The sequence below is a fragment of the Eleutherodactylus coqui genome, chromosome 9, assembly GCF_035609145.1.
Source record: "Eleutherodactylus coqui strain aEleCoq1 chromosome 9, aEleCoq1.hap1, whole genome shotgun sequence".
NCBI classification, from domain to species: Eukaryota; Metazoa; Chordata; class Amphibia; order Anura; family Eleutherodactylidae; genus Eleutherodactylus; species Eleutherodactylus coqui.
In genome coordinates, this window is record NC_089845.1 from 88658365 (window position 1) to 88684413 (window position 26049).

The window sequence follows — 26049 nt, forward strand, 5'->3', positions numbered from 1 at the left end:
AAGTTCAATATTGATAAATGTAAGGTTATGCACATGGACAGGAGAAACGGATGTCACCAATATACACTAAATGGGGTACTGCTAGGCAAAAGTGAGATGGAAAAAGACCTGGGGGCACTAGTGGACTATAGACTAAATTGGAGTAACCAATGCCAATCAGCTGTTGCAAAAGCAAATAAAGTCTTGGGGTGCATTAAAAGTGGTATAGGGGCAAGGGACAAGAACATTATCCTCCCACTATATAAGGCACTTGTCAGGCCTCACATGGAATACTGTGTACAGTTCTGGTCACCGCTGCTCAGGAAAAATGTTACAGTGCTTGAGGGAGTACAAAGAAGGGCAACTAAATTAATACATGGAATGGGAGGACTGGAATACCCAGAGAGGCTATCAAAATTAGGATTATTTACCATGGAAAAAAAGACGGCTAAGGGGCGATCAAATAATTATGTATAAATACTAGAGATGAGCGAGCACCAAAATGCTCGAGTGCTCGTTACTCGAGTGGAACTTTCGGTGATGCTCGAGAGTTCGTTTCGAGTAACGAACCCCATTGAAGTCAATGGGCGACTCGAGCATTTTTGTATATGACTGGTGCTCCGCTAAGGTTTTCATTTGTGAAAATCTTAGCAAATCACCAAAGTCATGTAAAAAACACAGAAATGGATAGGGCAGGCGAGGAGCAACATGCAGGGCTGCATTTCGGGCTCCGAGGTCTCACTATTAAGCCACAATAGTGGCAAGAGTGAGACCCCCCCCCCCCCCCCCACTGTCAGCAGAACGATCGTTCTCCTCTGCCACAGTTGTAACAGCTGTGGCAGAGAAGAACGATCTTAGCCCATTGAATTCAATGGAGTCGGCAATACAGCCGGCTCCATTGAAAGCAATGGGCTGCCGGCGAGCGCGGGATGAATTTTCGGGAAGGGCTTAAAAATATAAGCCCTTACCTGAAAAAGAAAGATTTTAGTGTAAAAAAGAATAAAAATGCAGGCATTCTCTTCAATGGAGCCGCTGCTGCTGCCGGCGATTCCATTGAAGACAATGGTCCGCTGGCACACCTGAATTCTTTTTCAGGGAAGGGCTTTACATATAAGCCATTCCCTGGAAATGAATTAAAAGTGATTTAAAAAACAAAAAAAAATAGATACTCACCTCCCTTCAGCTGCCGGGGCACAGCCACGTCTTCTCCTGCTGTCCCCTGCACTGTGGTGCTTAACTGCTGTCATTCAGCTGAGAGCTGCCACGGGGCCAATCAGAGGCAGCATTCACTCACCCATTCATGAATTCATGAATGGGTGTGAGTGAGATCTGCTTCTGATTGGTCAGGCTGTGACCAATCAGAGGCAGCTCATTCAGCAGGCGGGGATTTTAAATCCCCGGCTGCTGAATACTACTCACAGCTGTTCAGAGCAGTTCAGGAGGACTGCTGCCGGCCGCAGCTGAACTCCGTCTGCCGGGACCAGGTGAGTATATATATTTTTTTTATTTTTACACATTTCTAGATGAATTGCAGGGAAGGGCTTATATATTTAAGCCCTTCCCGAAAATTCATCCCGCGCTAGCCGGCAGCCCATTGCTTTCAATGGAGCCGGCTGTATTGCCGGCTCCATTGAATTCAATGGTCAGTGCTCGTTTAATCGAGACGAGTACCGCGTGGTGCTCGTCTTGAGTAACGAGCATCTCGAGCACCCTAATACTCGAACGAGCATCAAGCTCGGACGAGTATGCTCGCTCATCTCTAATAAATACATTAGGGGACAATACAAGGATCTCTCCTATGATGTGTTTATACCCAGGACTGCGACGGTAACAAGAGGGCATAATCTACATCTAGAAGAAAGCAGGTTTTATCACCAACACAGAAGGGGGTTCTTTATGGTAGGTACAGTGAGACTGTGGGGGTTCTTTATTGTAAGAGCAGTGAGACTGTGGAACACTCTGCCTAAGGATGTGGTGATGGCAAAATCCATAGAGGAGTTTAAGAGGAGACTAGATATCTTTCTAGAACGGAAGGATATTACAGGATATAGACATTAGGGGACCAGCGGGTTGTTGATCCGGGTCTCACAGACAGGTAGGAGCTATTGGAGGTTGATCCAGGGATTATTCTGATTGCCATTATGGAGTCTGGAAGGAATTTTTACCCCGAAAGGGCTAATTGGCTTCTGCCTCTTGGAGTTTGCCTTTCTCTGGATCAACAGGGAGGTTGAAACAGGCTGGACTAGATGGACATTGTCTTCATTCAGTCTAACATACTATGTTACAATGTTAAAGTGACCCTTTAGTCCTAGAGAAAACATTTGTCCAGGCACCGCTCTTGAATGCTTCGGCCAGTTTGTGAATTGAAATGATGGACACTATTCACACTGCTTATTTATTTCAGCTATAATTTTCATTTGAAGCAGAAAGAAAAAAAATTGTGAAAAGCTAATTTTTGAATCTAGATATTGTGTACTGTACACTTTTTACTGGATATTGATTCATTTGTAGACGTCGAGGTCCATTTTGTGCAATATTTTCTGGCAGTGTCAGTTTCCTTTTGGCTACTTCATATTCTTATATGTTAGACTACCAATGCACCACCGTTGCTCAGTGTACATCAAGTAGTATAAGAATGGCCATGGCCGGGTACAGGAAGATCAGCAGCTGAACTGGGAAAAGGACACTGCTCGGTAATTAAACTGCACCCCTCCAGTCCCTAGACAGATTTTGACCTGGGTCAGAAGGGTCATTTTTAAGGAGGATCCATCACATCCTTGACAAGTGGAATGGGTTGCATACCTTTCATAGTTGCATTCTTGCTGATCCCTTCATTTTGTTCCAGCCCCCCTCGTTCACTCACAATGGCTCCAGTTACTTTCAGAGTCTGATGGTAATCATTTGTCAAGTAAGCATTCTCCACTGCTTTGTGTTAATGGCTGACATGATGTTTGATTCACACTGGGAGGTGAAGACTGTCCACATGACAGGCTTCAAAAATTATGGGAGCCATTGTGAATAAGGAAGGTTAGAACAAACATGAAAACAGGAATCGGCGATGACTTGGCTGTTAAGATATGCTGCCCATTCTGCTTTTCAGAGGATGGGACAGGCTCTCCTTAAGATGTCCATTTTGTCAATAATTCCTATGTCTGTGATATGGTCCTAATAAAAGAAAATTTTTGACTCTACAGACTTTTTATCCATGAAAGACATACATTTTCTATTTGTGACAGTTATTTCTATACTGTTTACAAAAAGACAGATTTCATTTATCTACAAAGTTTCTTTTTTAGACTTTCACCCATGGAAAAGTCTAAAATGTAAAAGTATATGGCCATTTTCAGTGTTTGTTCACCAATGTAAGCATTGAGTATATACAAATAATGTATCTTCCTTTTACTGCCCATTTTCATCCCTGCGTCTGAGCTAGCATCTCTCTAGCATTCCTCGCTTGTTCAATGTCTGTACAAGGCATGCATTGGCAATCTATGTTCTGGCAAGTGTTTTGTATAGTAATGTGTGGGGGGAGAAATCTATGTAAAATCTATAGTTCCCGCAGAATTTCCGCCCGTGGCCCACTGCCATAGGATTGCATTGGAAAACATAATCCTAGGCAGATGGCCGCGATGTGTCCGCATTAAAACATACGCGGAAAACAAATCACGACATGTTCTATTTCTGTGCGGGTCTCGAAGAGGCACGCACAGAAATGTCAGTAGTGCCGGGCTCTGTGCATGCGTCGGCTGGCCGGCAGCCGGCTCATCACAGAGCCAGAGCCGCGGGAGCAGGTGAGACCCGCACTGGTCCCTGCATGGACGCAAGTCAGATCCCGCTGCGAGAATTCTCGCAGCAGGATCCAACCCGGCTGTCTGCAGGCCGGCCTAAGTGTATATAACCCCACGCCAAAAGTATATGCCAAGTAGCTGCAACCATGAGTAGGCCATTATCCCAGCCTACTAGGATATATAAAAGCTGAAAAAACGCTGCATATTTAAAACACTGGTCTCTTCCTCAGGGAAGAGACCAGTGTTTAGGTCTTGATACGGAGTTGAGTTTATGGCCTTTTTTCAGCTTCCTTAGTGAGGCTAGGTGAAGTTACCCCCAGCCTGCAGTATCTGTGTATGCAGCCGCTATCGGCCGGAGTGGCTGCGTCTCACACGTGTGCAATATGCTTTTTTTCTTAAACTGCTGGTCATTGCCTTCTGCTCCTGTCCTCCATCCGCCATTGTTTGGTGAGTGCTTTCTACATTGGCATATTGTTGTTCTTTTTTGGCATACCTTTCAAGTTTAGTGCACTGTTTGCAGATTATTGCTTTTGTATTGTAGAAAGGATATTGGTCAGTGTAATATAGTATGTAAGGCTGAAAAAACATATTACATCTAGTTGAACCTATTACTTTGTGTTCATCCAGAGGAAGGCAGTAAATCCCAATGTGGTAGAAGCCAATTTTCCTCATTTTAGGGGAAAAAAACTCCTTCCCCACTCCAGCCTGGTAATCGGAATAACCCCTGCATGAACAACCCCTCTAAGTAATTAGTGTCTATAACATGTAATATTGTAACGCTCAAGAAAGCTGTCCAGGTCCCTCTTAAAATCTTTTATCCAGGAATTTTTACCCTGAAAGGGCTAATTGGCTTCTGCTCTTGGGGTTTTTTGCCTTCCTCTGGATCAACAAGGGGGTTGAAACAGGCTGAACTAGATGGACACTGTCTTCATTTAGCCTAACATACTATTTTACTATGGTACCATCACTGCGTCCTCAGGCAGAGAGTTCCATAGTCTGACTGCTCTTACAGTAAAGAACCCCCTTCTATGTCGGTGTAGAAACCTTCTTTCCTCAAGATGTAGAGAGCGCCCCCTTGTTACAGTCACAGTTTTTGGTTCAAATAGATAATGGGAGAGATCTCTGTATATCTGTCCCCTGATATATTTATATATAGTTATTAGGTCACCCCTCAGTTGTCTTTTTTTCTAAACTAAATAACTGCCCATTCCATTTATTACTTTAGTTGCCCACCTTTGTACCCGCTCAAGCTCTGATTTGTCCTTCTTGAGTACCGGTGCCCAAAACTCTACACAATATTCTATGCAAGGTCTGACCAGTGACTTGTAAAGAGGAAGAACAATGTTCTCATCATGTGTCCCTATATCTCTTTTGATGCATGCTATGATCCTATTTGCCTTGGCAGCAGCTGCCTGACACTGGTTGCTCCAGTTTGGCTTACAGTTAACTAAAATCCCCAAGTTCTTTTCCATGTCAGTGTTTCCCAGTGGTTTCCCATTTAGTGTATAATGGTGACATGTATTTCCTCTGCCCATGTGCATAACCTTACATTTATCAATGTTAAACCTCAATGGTCACTTTTCTGCCCAGGCCCCCAATTTATCCAGATCCATTTGCAACTTCATTCTGTTCTCTCATGTTAATTACTTTACTTAATTTTGTATAATCTGCAAAAAATGATACTTTACTGTGCAATCCTGACACAATGTTGTTACTTAATTAAAAGTAATAGGGCCCAATACTGCCTCTGTGTTACTCCACTAGTAATGGTGAGCAAATCAGAGTATTTACAATTAGTATCTACAAGATGCAATGACTTTCCCCAGTCCAGTCTAGAACTTATCTCCTTGTATAAGCTGATCAGGTTGGTTTGACAGAAGCAGTCTCTCATAAACCCATGCTGATATGGAGTTATACAGCTATTTTCCTTGAGGAACTCCAGGATAGCATCTCTTAGAAACCCCTCAAAAATTTTACCCATAAGGGAAGTTAGACTTACTGGCCTGTAGTTTCCAGGTTTGCTTTTTGACTTCTTTTTGAATACTGGCACCACATTTGCTATTCGCCAACCCAGTGAAAAAGACCCAGTCACTACAGAATACTTAAATATAAATAACAATGGTCTGTCTATGACATTACTTACTTCCCTTAGGACCCAGGAATATATGCCATCGGTGTAAGAAGCCTCTGCTCAAAAGCCACTATTGTTTCTAATGTATGCTGCACATCAAGGCCCCATTCTTAGTATCAAAATCTAGATAGAGCTTCTAGCCTTATTTTCTTTTTACACAGTATGATTAGTTACAGAATGGACCTTGGTCGGTTCATGCTCCAAGATCTAGGAAAAAAATGCAGTTAATAACGTATATGGATAACTGACAGCATATAGTATGACCTGCTTTTGTACTTGTTATTTTACACTTTGAATAAGGATAATCTTGATATTGTTAAATCCAGGTGAACCATGATGACTTGAATACCATATCTAAAGTCTCACACATTTGGCCAGGTTATAGCTCCCTACAATTGGAGTTTCATACAGAGGTTTAAAGAAGCCTTGGAATATAGCACAGAGCACCATATGACGTGACCTGTACAGTAGTATGCTGCAAGAACACCTTGTTTGTCTGCATTTCTATAGAAATGCAGGTTAACCCACTGGGTTATCTTAAAGAGGTAATCCAGGCATTTACTACTGATAACCTATTCTCAGGATAGGTCATCAACAGTTGATCGGCAGGAATTGGCTGTTTAGAATCCTGCGGATCAGCTAATCCTCTAGCCCACTGTCAGTGCAGCAGGGCCAGACATCCGCATTAGTAGTCAGGGCCAAAGATGCAATAGATTGCTGCACTCTGACTGAAATCAATGGGAGCCATGCCTTCTATTACACTTCCAGCTCTGACTGCAATGAGAAGACGGAAGTGTAATAGAAGACATCTCTTCCATTGATTTCAATGGGCATGAAGCCATCTATTACACTTCTGGTCTTGACCACTGATATGGACATCCAGATCAGATGATCAGTGGGGGATCGTGGGCGGAAGATCCCCGCTGATTATCTGTTGATAACCTATCCCGAAGTCCTATATATATTACACGTTTAGAACGTAGTGATTATATCTATCTGATCTGAAGTTAAAAACACGCGAGTATATTCCAAGATCAGAAGACAAGAATGACTAAAACAACAATTTATTATCTCATTTTAGCACGCACATAAAGTGATGCCAGTGTCACCCTTCATTATGGTTATTATTGCCTCTTGAAGTTTGCCAAGAGGAAGAGGTGCTCAAACAGCGACATCTAGTGTTGAGCCTGGCATTAACATTTCTATTTTTCATAGGATGAGAGCAAAGAATAAAATAATACAGAGAATAAATGAGCCGCAGATTTCATTACTGCACTATGTAGGAGAAAAGCTGGAGATAAGGCACAGCCTGCCCTCAGCAAACTTAATTTCTGTTTCTTTATTTTCCGCCTAAGAAAATCCTATTGTGAGCCCAATAGGTGGACAGCCTACACATCCTGCAGTAATAAAGGCAATCGTCTCTGCGTGTAGATGTTCTCAAAAGAATCCTGCAGCTATCTCTAGTGACTGCTACACACCCTCCTGAAATTCTTCCTTCTGCATCGGAGTAATGCCTTCAATCCAATATGTCAATTCTTTAATACTGCAGAGGGCTAGAAATCTTTTGGTGAAATCGATTTTCCTATTGACAACACTTGTAATGCTCTAATAAGCTACTGAGGGGCTTATTGTAGCGGTTTGAGTGCTGCACTGCTGTAATGGCCTATGTGCTTCTAAATGCTTTGTTTTCTAGTAAATGCATTGAGAATTATTACTTGATGTTTGTTATTGTTATGTTGCTGCTAAGTTATAAAATCTGCCGCTTTGCTCTTCTGCTTTTCCTGTGTGGTATTTATTTAGTATAGGGCAGCTACAGAGATTTTTCGGAATGTTTGGGTAACATGAAATTAATGTAATACAGATTGCCAACTACTTATGTCACCAAATGGCAGAATTTAAAGGTTTTCTGATTTTAGAAACATTGTATCCAGGAGTTTGGTAACATAAAAAGATCTCCTAATCAAGACCTTCCTCTATTAGCCAGAGGCCAGATTGTCGTCTTCAAAGAGCATCTTTTGAACTTTTCCACTTCGGACAATACATCTTTCTTAAAAGAAAGCTTATAAGAAAGATGTATTGTCCAAAGTGAACAAGTCATTTTAATTGAAAGACAAGTTCAATGGATGCATTAACCTTGAAGGCCATAGGTGTCATTTATAGATGGAATCTTTTGAAGTCGTTAGAACTAATGTGTTTGGTTCTTAAATGATGCAAATTCTAAGGTGTGGACCAATTTCACTGCATATATATATATTGCATTTGGTTTTTGTTGCGTTCTTTATGTCTGTGTGTTATTTGCTTTCCATGTGCCCGAAGGCCCAATTGATGTCACTTTTTTTTCTCCTGGCAACATGCATAAAAAACGCAGCGCACATCCATGATCACTGCTCCCATAGATTCTGGTCCTTCAATATGGATCAGGATAAAACGCGCTGCAATTTTTTTTTTGCACCTGTATGAATAACCCCTTTTACTTTAATAGGTCTGTGTGCGGTCAGTGTTCAGTCAGTTAAAAACACGTATAGCACATGCATGAGAAAAATACCCATGTGAATGGGCTCTAAGGCAGGGGTGTGCAACTACAATTTCCAATCTGTACCAACAGGGTATGCCGGGAGTTGTAGCTGTACAACAAACAAATGGCCACAGGTTGAAGACGTCTGATCTTAGGGAGTGCAGAAAATGCCTTCTAGTTTAAAGAGCCAGACGGCTCCTTTGACTGTTCTTGTAGAACCAAACCTTACTGCAAGTCACCTATTATTGGTGCGGCATTTCCCCACTTTTGGAAGGACACAGCTCTGTTTCTTCTAACTTTTTCTGAAGTGTTTGGTGGGTGTGGATGTAGTCAGTGGAGTAACTAGAAGGGATGCAGTTGCATCCGGGCCCAGGAGCCTTAAGGAGCCCGTAAGGCCCCTCCTCTCCATATAGGGAGCCCAGTACTATGAATAAACCATTATAGTCGGGGGCCCTGTGTACAGATTTTACATTGGGGCCCAGAAGCTTTAAGTTACGCCTCTGGATGTAGAACATGCATACGTAGGTCACACTCAAGCACCATGTACATCACAGTTACGTAAAACGTATGCTGACCATCGCACTATTTGCTTCAAGTAAGTCTTAGGAAGATTCAAGAAAGAGTATTGTAAAACTCTTGTTGCCATTTTTTAAAAATTTTTGATAGTCCTCAAAAGTATTTCTCAATCTTATACTCCAGCTTCACCTTTAGCTTCACGTTACACACGTTGAGTTTCATCTTAGTAGAATGAAGTCATGTTTATTTTCTCATGTGATCAGGGGTTTTAGTCTAATGAGAAAATGTGATTAAAATGTTATGAGTCACCAAGCAATATCCTAATTTTTTTCAGCTGGCTTGAAATTAGAATAATTGTAATGTTAAGACTGGAGTCGGAGTCAAATGCCAGCATCCTTAATCAATCTTCTCCCTGCCTGTAACGATACATATTCTACACACAAACTTTTTTTTTAGGTCACAGTGCACCAAGCATCCATCAGAAGTCAGTGCTGCCAACCCAAATTCTGCCTCTGGCATATACAATTTAATTATTAATAGCACGTCTCCCAGGTAAACTGTTACACATTCTTAGGGCCTTGTTTTGTAGTCATTAAAATTGAACATGTTTGTATTATTGAAACCCTTGCATTCTCTGTGTAAGCTTAGTTGATCTGAATGTGTCCAAAGAGAACCCAGTGATTTCCCATTTTACTATCCCTGCCCTGGAGTATCTCTGCAGGATACAAATTTTCTTACTTTTCTTACGTAATTGCTCTAATGTTTACTGATGTAGTTATTTACTGCGCCTTGTACCAAGAATATACTGTATACATGATCCTGAATTTTAAATGGACCTACCATAGTGATCAATGCGGACAAACAACATTCAAGAGAAGTCTCTTTCACAATTCTGCTCCTAACCTTGGAAGTCCATATTTAGTGACTTGTCCAGAGACGCATTATATAGGCTCTTGTGAGGTCTTAATGGGATTTGGTGGCAGAATACTATAAATGTGGAATGAAAAGGCATAAATGCTATTAGAATATGGATTATTGTTAGAATGGATGGAAGACTTTTATCTTCTAATGCAGAAATTTATAGGCCAGTTATCTCCAACGGGATTGACATGGAAGAACCACTCCCAAGGAACCTTTACATCTATAATTTTTTGCCTAGCCATAGATATGTTGACTGATTGTTTGGCCAAACACCTTTGAGCAGGATGAAATTATTGCATGTTGAAAAGTTACTGGTTTCTTCTGCTAAATTGTGCCTACAGGAAAATCTGGTTGGGAGCCACTGATATACTGTAAGCATTACTGCGAAGGATAGAAAATTTCAAGTGCCCCTACAAGGCCCTCGCCTAAAAATTATCACTTACTGCCACCACTTATAATTAGAGATGAGCGAGCATACTCGATAAGACAAACTACTCGAGCGAGTAGTGCCTTACTGGAGTACCTGCCCGCTCGTCTCTAAAGATTCGGGTGGCGGCAGGGGGCGGGGAGAGCGGGGAGGAACGGAGGGGAGATATCTCTCTCCCCCCGCTCCTCCTTGCTCACCACTGCAACTCACCTGTCACCCGCGCCGGCAGCTGAATCTTTAGAGACGAGCGGGCAGGTCCTCATCGAGTATGCTCGCTCATCTCTACTTATAATCATGCTCCACAACCATTTTTGCTTTATTACCTAATGAGATAGCATCTTTAAGACCTGATAGAATATGGTACACGACTTGTTGACTCCATGCTATGCATTTGCTCCCTTTTAAGCTAGCATGATAGCACATAGAACTTTCTGAGGTTTCAGTGTATAATGGTGAGTTCTGGAAGACTTAACCAATCAACCTATCATAGGTCTTTAGTGTCAACGATAGGTAAAATACGCTCACCTGTATGGAATCCTATAACATTACTTTAAGAGTAAAGAGTAATGGCATGCTCTGGATGTTCTGATAGTTCAATGTTGTGATGGGATATCATTTGAGTGATCCTTCTTACAGCAGCCAGATAATCCAGATGACCCTCAACTTTTTTATTTATAGTCCCAAATGACAACAATATAGGTGGAGATGGCTTCAACACAGCTCCCTGACCAAGTGTCCATCTGCTTTCCCATGAGTCCAGGATCTGGCCTCATTATAGGATCCTCAGGTGCTTCGAAGATTGCTCATTTGCTTTAACTCAGCCTTCCAGCTACATGTGTGTTGTATTTTTAACAAACCTTTTTCTGCTAAACTGTAAAGGTATGCATTGTTAACGGGCATAAATAAAGGGTGAAGGCAGGTCCACAAAGTCCTATGCCTACTCCACACGCTGTAAGTTGTTCTAACTCTGGTCAATTTGCCTGAGCTATTTATTAGTCCTCAACAATGCTACCACCCTTTTACCCTTCACCATGTGTCACCATGAGGACAATAATGAATCATGGTGTGGAGGATGGGGCAGACACTCGAAGTCTATTAGATACATGGAAACAAAGTCAATAAAATAACAAATGAGTAATGGAAATAGAATGAGCAAAATGCACCGTCACAAATGCCCAGAGCAACCAAAACAAAAAAATGTTGGCCAAGTAGAGATCAAACTAAAATATTTAGTATGAATAAATAATGTACCTTGCCGCTCAAAATATTGGCTGGATGATCCAGGCAAAAAGTACCATCTCCACCCAAAATAGATGCCTAGATGCTGCATACGTCAATCCAATACCACAAAGAACTCCTGGTACGGTATGTGCTCCTATTTAGGAATTCTTTACAGAACCACATTGTGGGATCTACTTCAGATGGAGGAGAGTGATACTTCACACTGGAGACCGTTCTTTATTGCCTGGATTGCTCAACCAACATTTTGAGTGGAGAAGTGTGTTGGGATACTTTCACATCTGCGCTGGGGATTCCGCTTTCCTTCTCCATTCGGGGAGTAGGTAAGGGGAATCCCTGCGGTTGAACAGTTCCATCTCTGGATGGAACCAAACAGCGCCGTGCGGACCCCATGGACTAATGTGATCCATCCACTTTCCACCCAGAAAGAGCAGTGCTTTTTCTCCTAGTATTTTCTTCCACATCTGTGATGGAATCTCCAGCTGGAGGTTCCAATGCAGATGTGAAACCGGCCTTATTCATCTTGTACTTTGAAAGGTTTGTAGATGGACTTTCATTAATTTATTTTTTTAAATCACTTCTTCTGTTTTGCCTCATTCATCAATTCATTAGCCTTGCATATTCGTATTATATTTGGATTAAATATTTAGTCTATGCATTGATCAGGCTTCTATTACTGAAGAAGACCTCACGTTGTGTTGGCACTGTATAAACTACCTTCTCATGAATACAGCTCCTATAAAATGTCTATGCAGCTCCATTTTATAACTAGCCGTGGTGATATCGCATCAGTGTTCTGTAACATCAAACTCAGTGAACATTAATTACCTGTTCTCGTGTAGAAAATCCAAAGCTCCCAGCTTCCTACTAATCATTTTTGTAGCCTATATGTTCTTATCTGGATTAACACTATGGTAACAGATCCAATATGATTTTACTCTCCATAAAATGTTCAGATTTTATGGTTCAACCAGACTTTAAGGAATGATGATATATTATTATGTGTGTACAATATTTAGTGGATATTTCTCTCTCTTCTAGTATTTGTTCAAGCAAACAAGCTGCAACAGCATATTTTTTCGGCTCATGGACAAGAGGACAAGATCTATGACTGCACACAATGCCCACAGAAATTCTTTTTTCAGACTGAGCTGCAGGTAATGTGTTTGTCGTGTTAAGATGAGCAGTGCAAACCAATGCCTATGGGGATTTGGGAACCCTGACTTTATTCTTTGTGGTACTCTGTTATTCTGTTCACAGAGCAATGGCTTGTTTCTGCATAGAATCTTTATGCATCTAGGCTTTTTAATGGTTGTCTACAGCAGTGGTGGTGAATTGGACTTTGACTGCGGCCTTTGGCACAATAATAGTTTCTGCCATAGTGCCCTTATAATATTCTCACCAGAACTCAACCTCACACTTAACTTCCTTCAAACTCTCACTTTATTTTGATATTACCCATCAGAAATTTATTCTATAAGCACTCAGAAGGTGCTCCTAGTAAAGAGCCGTTTACACAAGTTGATGATGAAGAGCAAATATTCATACAAATGTTCGTTTCCGTTCATTGCTCAGTGTGAAAGGCCGCTTTTCGTTTCATGCCACTTGATGCTTGTAAAAACTAGCATTAGTCGACTTGCTATATTATCACTCGGTGCTCATTACAGGCAGAACTCTGCCTGTGTATCCTAGCTCCATCTTCCTATATCCGGTAAGGAACTGCCCAGCCTAAGTAAGGGTTCTTTTATGTAGCAGACTGTTGCCCACGGTAAACACTGATCGATGATCTTGCAATTCGAGGACACTCAATGGTCTTACCTTATGCATGCTGCGATTTAACATGCGGCACTTTGTATGAACGATCCTTCAAATAAGCCAGCTTACATTGTTATAAATGTCACATCACTTGTTTCATGTGGGAACAATAATCATCAATTGTTGGCGGCACAACCACAAGCAGGCAACAAATGAGAATGGCGTGATTTGTTGTTTAATAGCTGGGCATTTTTACGATGGGCAATGATCGAGGATAAGCATTCAAAAATATAGTCATTTGTACGATTATCAGCCTGCTTGATAGGCCCTTAATTAGTGATGAGCAACTTTTTGAACTGGTCAAACCGAACTTTTCAAAAGTTTGCTCATCGCTAATTAAGGGCCTTTTAAGCAGGCCGATGATCAGGCAAACAACTGTATTTTTGAATGCTTATTCTCGAACCAAGCCGAAAGTTCACCAAAACGACTAAAACAGGTGTATAATACTGTCTTAGACTAAATAAAGCCCTATATAAAACTCTAAGAGTGTTATACAAGGCTTTGATTGCGCTTAGACAGTGTTAAACAACAGGACTAATGTTGAGGGAACGGAACCAATAGAATCCTGTTGTAGGTAGAACTTCGGTAAAAGCTTGGTTCCAGTTAGCGCCGGGCTGAACTTTTAGCAAAGCTCTACCTGAACAGGGTTCTACTGGTTCAGTTTGCTCAACAGTACCCTTAATTTATGACGGATGACTTGTGTAAAGACACTGGTTCTTGTGCTGCCAGTTGAGCACACTAATCTTCTGTATTAATACTATCAACATCCTGAACTGTAATGCCTGTTACAGAACAATCTCTACATTTTTGGTCATCTGAAATGGTAATTTCTTGTGTTCATTACAATGTTAATGATATCAGTTATTTATTGTTTACTTTGGCTGACGTGGTCCACAAATGTCAAGAGCAGGATCTCAAAATGTGAGAAACCAGCAGAAAATATTGCCATCATCAAGTGGTTATCTCAAGATTGTAACTTACCCTCAAGTATAGAAGGGAAGCAGAGTATAGCATTCAGCAGTCCGGTAGAGATAAATGGAGCAGCAGCACGCATGCTTAATCACCGCTCCATTAATACATGGTGGTACGGTACCCCCTTCTCATGATCAGTGGTGGTCTGTGGAAGCATCTCCACATTACAGACCCACATGCTGGTACTCCCAAGAACTCTGAGCTTCGGAGTGCCTCCAATTATAACTAATTGGTTGAGTTCTTTTTTTTACTGCTTGGTGGGAACCCAAAGGAATCTGGGACTTTTTGAACTCTATTATATCTCTTTTGGATCTTCTAATTCCACGGGTAGTTTTCCTAACTTCTATATGTCGGGTATTCTTTTCTCATGGACTAATTGTTTTATCATTATGCTGATTAGGGGTCAACATTTATAATTTTAGTACCTACATTCAATTAAGCTATTATTTTTCTTTATACTGTTAGATGCAGAGGCACATCAGCTGGCTTTTTTTTGCGGACTGTTGCTCTTATATTCTTGTTTGGAATTGTTGGTGTGGCCCTGGTATATACTACTTTTGATCCACATTACATCCTGGGATCTAGCATATTATGACTTAGCATTTAGCAACTATTAATGCAGTAAAGACATCCAGGCTGCATACCAGGGTTTTATGGGTACTCTTTGGGGCAGATCTAAACTAAAATTGATCATTTGGGGCAGTCTATACCTTTTGTGTCATAGTGTAGAGGATACTATACGCTATATACTGTGATAACAGTAATTTATGTGTCATGATAACGTTATGTGTATTTATGAGCAGTGAATGTTCCATGCTGTAATAGTGATAGCGCAAGTCTATCCAATAATATAGAATATAACAGAACTCTTGGTTTAATACTATTAGGACGAGTTCTCTAGAGTAGTATTTTAGGTTGGATTACCTTACATTGTAAAAAAAAATAGCCGGAGTCCTGTTTTTTAAGTGCATTCATAGTTCGTGGGGTTTCTTTTTGGTAGTTCTCCCATATCCACAAATGTAGCATATTAAGCTACAATTTCTTTACCGTTTCTTTTCACCTTGCCTTTCTATTTAATTTGTCTTCCTTTCATCCCAGCCGATGCACAAGACATTATACACTTTTCTACTGTGAGTTTATTATGGTCCGGAGGTAATTTGAGGTTATCAATGACATAGAACTTTGCAAACAAGGCTCTATGATGAGTAGAAGTGATGGCTTTATTGCCAGTCTCCGTGTTTTGTGGAGGATTCGATCAGCCAATGTGTCAAAATCTGTAATAAACCGTTATTTTTCCCTCTATTTTTTCCTGCAGGGTCCTAGCTATAATAAAAAACTACTGTAGTTCAGTGTGTCGTTTCATTTTTTATTTGCTTTCTGTTATTTTGTTACCCTGTATAACTTAGTCGAATTTTAGGATGTTGCTGTTCACATTTAGTCTGACTGTAACTGTACATTTTCTTTAGCTTGTGCATCCATAGAGACATGTATGTAGAACACGCCATAGCTTTGGCTAAATATGGCAAGTAATATTGGAAATATATTTTATGAAACAATCCAACTGCTATAGTACTGCTGTTTATTTGGCTATTTAAGGCTTTAGGTCCTTTCTTATATTCTTTAACTCTCATGCTGGTTTATGGCATTTGATGACTCTTGTAGAATAAAATAAAATAGTTTTTTCTTTAGATGTCAGTTTTATTGCAATTTTTATTGTGGATTCAGTAATTACATTTTAAGATTAAGACATCGCATCTACAATTCAGTATGCAATGCTGCCAAGGGTGAGGGTTATGGAGTGTCCCGTTACACGGGAAGTCATTTTATGTTGTAAGCAAAGTGTAGTCAATAAATTTTTATGCAAGTAGTTGTGTAGTCAAAGAATGAAGCATTTCATGTTGTGTGGTAAAGACAGGCAAAAAAGTGATTTCACTGCGCATAAAAACATGTCTGTCGTGTCAGACCAATCATGACATTGTCGCAGTGCGACAGCCGTGACATGACAGCGGATCCAGGTTGGCATCACGACGTCAGTCAAGCCCATGTGATCGTGGCATCAGTGCATGCGCCTTGTCATTTGGCGCCTGCTGCTGATATCTAAACACTGGTATGTGGAGCTGATTGGTGGTCTAAGAGATCAGTTTCCCAGTTGGCCAATCAGTCTTTATTGTAGTATATAAATTCAGGCCCCTCCTTTCAGGGTGTGCCAGTTATTCTTCTTTTTGGTGGATTTCTAGTACGCTCTGTGTTAATTTTTTTGCCGTCTCACAGTTGGGTCAAGTCCCTGGTGTCTGTACTGATTATTCTGGTGTAACATCTGCTTCCTAACGGTTATTTGCATCTGACTATTCACCTCCCCTCTTCCAGCTAGGCATCACTGGGGTACCGGACGAGGTGCCACTACCCTTCAGGGCATTGCCCTGATTTGGCAGGGTTTTTCCATTTTAGTTAGACAGGGTGACATTTCCCTTTCCCCATTGTTGAGTTCTGTTCTTGTCTGCTCTATTATTCGAGTGTTTATATAGTGTGTCCTATATCCTTTCCTTTTGGACAACTATTCCGTCTGATTCGGATGAGGTGCTTTGGCATCTGGCTCAGACATAACTATGTCTCACCATGCATATGGATCTAACAGTCAGCCCTTGTGGTATTTTAGACACTATATTTTCACGTTAAGCGAATATATCCAATCTTGAATACCATTTTTGTGTGCTGACTGATTTCAGACAATTCCTGTGATGTCAGAGCTATTACACGAGTTCTGAACCAATCAGATGACTCCACTTGCTGCCCCCTTCCTCTTCATGCTGTTTCACCGAAACACTGTAAGAAGTTGTAGCTGCATTCCCTCCTCCGCCATGCTTCCTGACTTCTATTTACTCTTATAAACGATGTTTTTGGGACTGCGTCAGTTTCTGAACATTTGCAGAGAGCCTGTAGGCAGAGGAAACAGAACTATAGGCTGTCTGTAATTTTTCCTCAAGGACGTATATTACAAAGTTTCATATACTCACATGTACTTCTAAAGTATGCAAAAACAATTGCAACAAAATGTACATTTCTGCAGTGCTTGAAATACAACGTAAGAGGAGTACATTACGAAGATTGGACTACACAAATGTTGCAAGTCTGAATCTTAAAAACTGGTTCTCTGAAAAGAAGACACTTGTCATTTCAATTCAACTGCTTTATCACTAGCTCAGGATTGCTAAAGATGTTGATTCCCTGTTGCCCTCACAGTACATAGAATTGTGCTTTTTCCTGCTTGTCTGAACACCACAAATCTTGCTTTCCCTTTAGCAGATTGTGCCATTGGAAGCACATATTGTGAATGGCAAATGACTCCGAAGCAACAAGAACATTTTTATTAGTTCAAAAGAAAATATTTAATTTCATCAGGATCCAGATGTAGCCGCACATTTGATAATTTGGACATCTGAATGAAACTGCCGACCGCTGCGTATCTCAAGAAATATTGATTGTCTTCTCTTGATTGAGTTTGTTCAATCAGGCAGCACCAGTCTCAACCTGAACATACAAGGAATTCACAGTGCTATCTTTTATTGGAGTATTTGCAGCTCGGCACAGCGTGTAACATCCTTTCTGCCCTGAAGCTATACCTAGTAGGGCTCCAGAGTTTAGGAGGAAGCAAGCCAGAAAGAGAAGGAGAACGCTGAGTTCCCTCTAAAAGGCTGAAATGTTGCAGGGAAGATGAATTGTGCTTAAAAGCAATGCTTGCGGTGTCGTCATTTAGAACAAGAAAATAAAACTAAGGTCTTAAGCTTCCTATGAATAGGCAGGGTGAAATAATCCTTTAAAACCATGTAATTTTAAACGGTTGCAAAGAAGCAAGTGAGCACTGCCATTATACAGATTGTGGGAGGGGAGAATGTGGACTTTCATAGAGTACAGAACATTTATATTTCTATGAAAATGATCTGTCCGTGAAATAATGAGATTTTTGTTTGTAGAAGCACATGTGGATAGCTTGGACATCTATGTATGTAGCTCTGAATTGTTATCAGGAATAGTCCTGGTTTTTCAAAAGATATTTGTACAAGGCAATGTCCCTCTTTTCCACATATTGGCCGAATACAGAACGCTATGCCCGCTGTTGTTTTGTTTTGTATGTTTGGCTAATCCGTAGAATGGAAGAATCAATTTGCCTATAAGGACATAGTCCTATGTTGCAGATTGGCTGCAGACATCCATTCAACTATCCCATTTAGATTTAGATTGTGGCACACAGAAAAAAATCCCATTCAAAATTTGCTCCTTTCTTTTTACTGTCATTGTAACAGTCTTGGATTATCATTAGAAATTGTTTTTATGTTGTATGAGGCTATGGAAACCTCTATACATGAAGAAAATCACTTACCTGAGTTTGCATTGAGTTTTCTTTCTCGTGCATTTAGAAAGCCTCATACTCTGGTTTGCAAGCTCTCCTACATTCATGCTTTTTGGCTTGGGGGCATTCCCAGTACTGATCAGCTGGTCTCTGCGCCCAAGCTCAGCTCTCCCTTCCCTTCCTCTTTTAGAGGCTGTGTAACATAACAGCACATACTCAATACTACACAGCTATCACGCTATCCTCTCTCTGAGCAGCTGCATTTCCTGGTTCCCCTCACTGCTGATAAGAGCAGAAGATTCACTGGGAGTGATCTCCTCTACATAACCAGAGCTGTCACACAGCCCCTTGTAATAGCTCATTGAAAAGGCAGTGAATATGCATTCACAACAGGGGAGCAGGTTACGGGAGGAGCTGTTAGTTTACTCTGACATAATTTGCAAAGATTTCACTCCTCCAGTCTGCAGTGCCTTGGAAAACAAGTATAGAAATCAAACAATCAGAAATTTTTAATGAAAACCAATTTCAAAAAAAGTCTTTATTTAAAAAAAAACATTGATTTAAAGAAAAAAAAACACAGCAAAGGTGTATAAAGTCTTTTAAGGCCTTAGTCAGACGGGCGTTTTTTCGCGCGATTTGCGCATGCGCATGCGATTTGCGCATATATAGAACCAATGGTTCGCTATGGTATCGGTCACATGTCCGCTTTTTATGCGCATATGCGAAAAATTATAGGACACGACGATTCGCAGATCGCGCCTATCTGCGTTCTGCGTTTTATGTGCGCACCAAAATCATTTTATCCGCCGGTCAGACAAAGTTTCATGCGCATTTTGATGCGCACGGTGATTTTTCTCCGGTCAGACGGGCGTTTTGCTGCGACGATTAACGCGGCTAGGTGCAGATTTTTCCCGCGATTTTTCGCCTCCGGTCACTCGATTTGCGCATGCGACATGCGATGCGCAAATCGCGCGAAAAAACGCCCGTCTGACTAAGGCCTAAGGCAGATCAGAGCCAGATCAGGATTGCTGTCTATTTGGTAACACCACCACCAAACTAATACCATACACATGGTATTACCCAATAATACCCCATACATATTTTGGTAAGATTAGCCAACCATCTAATGTATATGTGGACCTCTGGACTTTTCTCCGACAGGCTGTAGGACTTCAACATGCCTAAACCTTTTGTTCTCAGGGAGATAAGCTGCAGCTAGAGTTGTCTGGTAGCAGATTTCCCAGATTTCCAATTGATGACACAATTGAGTATATGGTGGGGTGTGAAAAATACTGTAGGTCCCAGCCGAATGACTGTTTAGCCAACAGGTATCTCCTGTGTAAGAACAGCTTAAGTGGAAATCACCTGCTTACTGGACCTGTAACAAAGTTGTTGAAAGAATAATTGGTGTCTGACTAAGGCCAGTTGCATATGAATGGGTCGGATTCTGTATGTGGGATACCGCGCTGGAATCCGACCCTTTGCCTGGCCGGTGGCACCTCGTACTTGACTTCTTTCTTCTTTTTCTGTACTGGGGATGGACCGAATGGCTCACCATCGGAAATGCGCAGTACAGATTTTCCCACACAATCTGTAGGCGATGATGTGGGTCCCGCGACCTTTCCATAATGTTAATTTCCGAAGGGCCATGGGTTCGACACTTCCATTGACTTCATTGTACAGAAAATAGCACTTTTCCAAAGCATGCTATGGACATCTGCGGGTAAATTGCACATACCCGAGCGCTATATCAGGATGAGTTTTATGGCCCGATATCTCACTAGCTTGTGTGAAATTAGCCTAAGTGTGAAAGGTTTTACAAACCTACTTTATATTTAGAAAAAAATTACAGCAACCAATCTTTTCCTGATTCCAGGTTGCACCAAATGTAGTTCTACTGCAAAATCGCAGCAAAGCTGAGCTGTAATACATGCGGAATTCAGGCCATTCATAGAATCATAGAATAGTAGAGTTGGAAGGGACCTCCAGGGTCATCAGGTCCAACCCCCTGCTCAGTGCAGGATCACTAAATCATCCCAGACAGATATTTGTCCAGCCTTTGGTTGAACACTTCCATTAAAGGAGAACTCGCCACCTCCCGTGGCAACCTGTGCCACTCATTGATCACCCTCACTGTCCGAAAGTTTTTTCTAATATCTAATTTGTGTCTCCTCCATTTCAGTTTAATTTTCAGTGAGTGTAAACATTCCATTATATGCTGAGGCTTAATTGCAAAAATCCAGTTGTCTAGATTTCCCATATAGACATTAAATGCAGTGTAAAAACTCCTGTATAATTGATATACAGCAAGCAACATCCATAGAAAAAAAAAACAAATATTTCCAACTTTACAATGTCCAAGTTACAGACTTTAGAGCAAAACTGCTTGGGTATGCGAAGTAAAGTAAGTGTGTGGATTGTTTCAATCAATCATCAATAATGACCCAATATTAGATGCACCATTTATGTACATTCTATGTTTGTCCAATCTAGAAGTTGTATTTTCCTGCCTTACATACAACAAATTCAATATATTTTTTTTATCAGCGTTGACAAGGCATTTGTGAGATTAGCACTCAGACCTTGCTGTCATAGGTTCACTTATAATTCATGAAGGTTGCTATGGGACTTGCTTAGTTTCATGTGGCGTTAATGCATTTCTGCAGGGACCTGCTGAGAGCACCCTATATCCCCTCCGTCTTGGTTTCACTGTCGCACCACGGGGTGTTTTATTCTGCATAGAAATTTCTTTTGCTGCTTGACATTCAAAAAAATGAACACATATATAAATCTGTAACTTTAAATGGGTATATTGAAGTGAACTCAGGGATTATAGTTAATTTTACAGTTTTTATCTCTAAAATTGTATGTGATATTTCTATCCCCTTACAGTTGTCTGCCATGTTAAATTATTGGGTGGGCTCTTCCGCAGACTGCACCGTGATTTCACTTTCAGTTAATGACAACCCAAAATTATAATTAGACCATCGCCTTGCTCCTGAAAAGAGTCAATGATGCTTTCAAAATGAAGCCGCCTCTGAGCACCCTTTAACACGGGACGAGAATCTCACGATTATTATTTGCCTGAGCAAACGAGCTGGTTACGTAATCACCAGCTCGCTCGCGCTCGGACAGTGTGTTTAGATTGCACGATTCTCATTAAGAATCATGCAGTTCTCAGTCACTTATCGTTTAGCGCCTCACATTCCTACGTGAAAGACTGCACAATCAGTGTTTAAGCCGCTCGATTAGCGCACGAGCCGGTGCCGAGTTTATACCAGCTGAACCTGATCAACGAACGAGAAGCGCATGATGCTCGTTGAGTCGTTGGCTCACGTTTAAACTGACTTTTACTGACCATGTCCTAATAAACTGGAATTTTGCACTCCAGTGGACGTTGGCATTCGATTATCCACGGTGATCTGGGACCGTCTACGGTGAAGTTTCACCTAGCCATCCACCAGCCCGGTGTTCTCCCCCCTCATGAGTGAGTACCTTCTTTTCTTCTCTGGGTTTTCCAGTCTGAGCGCATTGGGCCACACTCTAACAATCCGTTGAGAGGTGTGATGCTCTTTCTGGAAGAAAGCAGCCATGTTTTTCTAATCCTGGACCCCTTTAACGTTATCGAGTAGATTTGGAGCTCTGATAAAGGAGCTTCAACCTCCGTAAAGACCTGTTTGAAAATTAATCAGCAGACTGTGTTGGACCTAACAACATTGTGCTCAACACATAGGCATTCACTTTAACACAAACTCTAAAAAAGTAACCTTCTATATTGTCTCATAATTCCCAAATTAGTTGGTTTCGAACCGTTATTGAAATGACAACACAAGTAGCCATAAAATCTATTATTTACAATCATTATCCTGATCAATCTCCTCATCAATCGTTATCATCATCCCCACTTCTATATCCCATTCCTTATACTTTATAGTCTCGCCTGGTGCGCTTGCCCTTCAGTAAATACATAGAAAAGAAAGACTGCGTATTTAAAGAAATTAGCTACAGTAATTAGGAATCCGAATAGAAAATAATGAAGCATAGCAAATCATAGAAGATGGATCCCACCTTGTTCATAAAGGAAAGGATCACACGGTCTATGTTCTCGATTGAACTTCCAAGTACAATTTTTTTCAGCACTGCTGGCAACCTTGCAAAAGTTCCGAACTTAAGTAGGGCAGGGACGACTTTATCTTGGTTCCCCGGTCTTTTTAGGTGAAAGATCACTGAGAGATGACACAGCTGAGTAGTTAGGCTGAAATCCGGGCTGGTGTTTTATTAATTTTGCACAAAGATAAATCCTGAAATTCTGACAAACTCCATGACAGGTGAAATTCCTTCTCGCAGAATCCGCTCAGCAAGAGGCTGCTCATTTTGTTCTGTTCTGAGGCTGGCAAGAGGAGGGCAGCTTTATAATCAGCCCTCAAAGGACCCCCAGCCGCCCCAGAGTCTTGAGCTGATTGAATAACTCCTAGGCCTCTTCCCCTAGGCCTCCATCAGCAGGAGTCCTGTGGAAAGCAATCTCCTGCAGACTGGCACTGAAGTGAGCTTTAAACTACTATTTTCTGCTCTCCAGAGGAGCCTGAAGTACTAAAAGATAGATGGACTGCAGATATTTTATGAGAAACTGTCAGAGGAAGAGCAGGATAAATGTTTTTTTTTTCCTTCGCTTGTTTGTGTCGTGATGCTCCACTGTTTAATATTACTAATTTTTTTTTTCTCCTCCACAAAATGATAAGAAATTAATTAGCTGCTAACCTTTTTTTTTTTGTTTTGCACATTTTTCTCCTTTTCTTTGTATTTTAATATTCACATAGAGGCCCTTTGCTTAACCACAGTTGCAGCAAATCAGGAACATTTGCACTGAAATATTTATGACAGAATGAAAAATTGGATTCATTTTCTGGCCTCTAGCCGAACTGTCTGCAACTTTGTGCAGCATTATTTAGCATTGCTTATTCCATGTCTTTATATCAGAGCCAGCTTTCTAGACAAGCCCCCCCCCCCATCCCCCGCCTTCTGAGGGATAATAGTAAAAGAGATCCGTCATACTGTATATAAATAATGCGTTTGGGTAGATATTTATAGGGGGAAAAGTAAAAGGCTATTGCAACATCTGCTGTAACTTGATTATTTTACTGCAAGATTAACCAGTCGGAGATCACTAAAGTCATTGGTTGAAGTTAACAAAAGTGTTGTTGTTTTTTTCTATATTGGCAAAGGATTTGGTTTCAGAATTCAGTAACTTCATATTGGTAGCTGTAAATATGAAGATGTATTTAATGTGTTGTCTAATCCAACCTGTCACTGAAGCTATTAGAATTCTATGAAGCTTTTGAGGAGTGTTTTTTTTTTTTTTTTAGAAGATTGCTTAAAGAAAGAAGGAAAAACTTAGAAGTGGAATTATTTATGGCTAAATGGAAAATGTTACAGAAAGTTAAAGGTATATCAGTCCTGTGTCTGATTTTAAATTATTTGACCTACTGTGCATTACATTTAGCAAAATCATTGCATCAGATTTTTTTTCCAGGGAAGCAGTAGGGCTCATGAATCAAACCTGGCCTAAAGGATTTTACTCGAAAAAGAAGATTTAAGATATTTTTAAGACTATTTCCAACCAAAATGTTTAAAATGATCATCTGCTAGCAAATCAGAATTTAGAGTTATAGAAATGGTTTTGAAACTATAGTTTATTTACTTAAAGGAATATTGGAATTTTTCTCTGTTTCTGCACAAGCATTTTAGCTGAAGGGACTGTGGGAATTGCCGCGATTGTGTGTGTCGCCTCTGAATTAGCTTCTCAGAAACTGATGATAAATTTGTCAGTTTGTTATTGATTGATCAGGTTGTTACTTTTAAATGAGCTTGAAAAAGTATCATCTAATATGACTGAAGTAACTGTTACCTCAAAAATGTGTCCTGCGGGGGTTGTGCAGCGGGAGTAGACCTGCGGCAAACGAGGGCTGCTCATAAAATACATTTATTCTAAGGCTAAGTACTTCCAAAAGACCCTGCGCCTACCTTTGGCAGCACCAACAGACCGACGGACCTGCTGCCCACTGTGAGGCATGATCCAGCAGCCTAGCAATTAAACCACTACCCTTTATTTCTCATAATGTTCAGGCTTTTAATTTTCCCATCAAGAGGCAAAAAGCCTCAATATTACTATAAACACTGTGCTGATGTGGTTTTCCACAAGGAGACATATTTATCTCCATCCTCCTTGCTGGGTTTCTTTCACCAAAATTATCCAACCTATTTTCTGACCACCACACAAGAATAGAGAGGCATGGGGGTGTGGATTTCCAGGTGAAAATTCTTTTATCCACAGGAGATCCATCAGGACCCAGATGGGAGGTTCATAGAAATTTCAGTTATATTAAATTGATCCCTTATTACCTTTATTAATTTTTAACTCTAGGCAGCTTCACTTTTTACAATACTTATTGTCAACATGGCTCCTGCAGTTTGAGGGTCTGGTGATGTTGAGTGAGATGTCCAAAACCAAGTTACAGTCCCCTCCTGACAAATCCCAAACCACTTCTCCCTTCTCCTTCAGGTCTTCACAGCCGAGGACCCAACCTGCACCTGCTAGATTGCAGGAGCAGGAGCTTTAATCCTGCGCTGTATTTTTGCTATCTGTCAAGATTAAAGCCCAGGACATAAACTCCTTATATTTATATTTATCTGCTGTGATACCTTTAAATTTGTCATAATCCGTGCGCAATGGTATGTTTCACTCATCCATTGCTCCACTCCATCTGAATTTGATTGCTCCGCCTTCCCTCCACTGAATCTGCTGTGATACCTTTAAATTTGTCATAATCCGTGCGCAATGGTATGTTTCACTCATCCATTGCTCCACTCCATCTGAATTTGATTGCTCCGCCTTCCCTCCACTGAATCTGCTGTGATACCTTTAAATTTGTCATAATCCGTGCGCAATGGTATGTTTCACTCATCCATTGCTCCACTCCATCTGAATTTGATTGCTCCGCCTTCCCTCCACTGAATCTGCTGTGATACCTTTAAATTTGTCATAATCCGTGCGCAATGGTATGTTTCACTCATCCATTGCTCCACTCCATCTGAATTTGATTGCTCCGCCTTCCCCCCACTGAATCTGCTGTGATACCTTTAAATTTGTCATAATCCGTGCGCAATGGTATGTTTCACTCATCCATTGCTCCACTCCATCTGAATTTGATTGCTCCGCCTTCCCTCCACTGAATCTGCTGTGATACCTTTAAATTTGTCATAATCCGTGCGCAATGGTATGTTTCACTCATCCATTGCTCCACTCCATCTGAATTTGATTGCTCCGCTTTCCCTCCACTGAATCTGCTGTGATACCTTTAAATTTGTCATAATCCGTGCGCAATGGTATGTTTCACTCAT

The 26049-nt window shown here is 40.9% G+C and overlaps 1 protein-coding gene across 5 annotated transcripts in view; it reads left to right on the forward strand.

The window, feature by feature from the left end:
• The window catches only part of ZNF521 (zinc finger protein 521), a 332314-nt gene that overhangs the window by 274065 nt on the left and 32200 nt on the right, over window positions 1-26049 (forward strand). For all 5 annotated transcript variants that reach the window (XM_066579656.1, XM_066579658.1, XM_066579655.1 and 2 more), the window contains one exon: window positions 12558-12673. In XM_066579656.1, the coding sequence (XP_066435753.1) occupies window positions 12558-12673 (116 nt within the window). The remainder of the gene's footprint in view (window positions 1-12557; window positions 12674-26049) is intronic.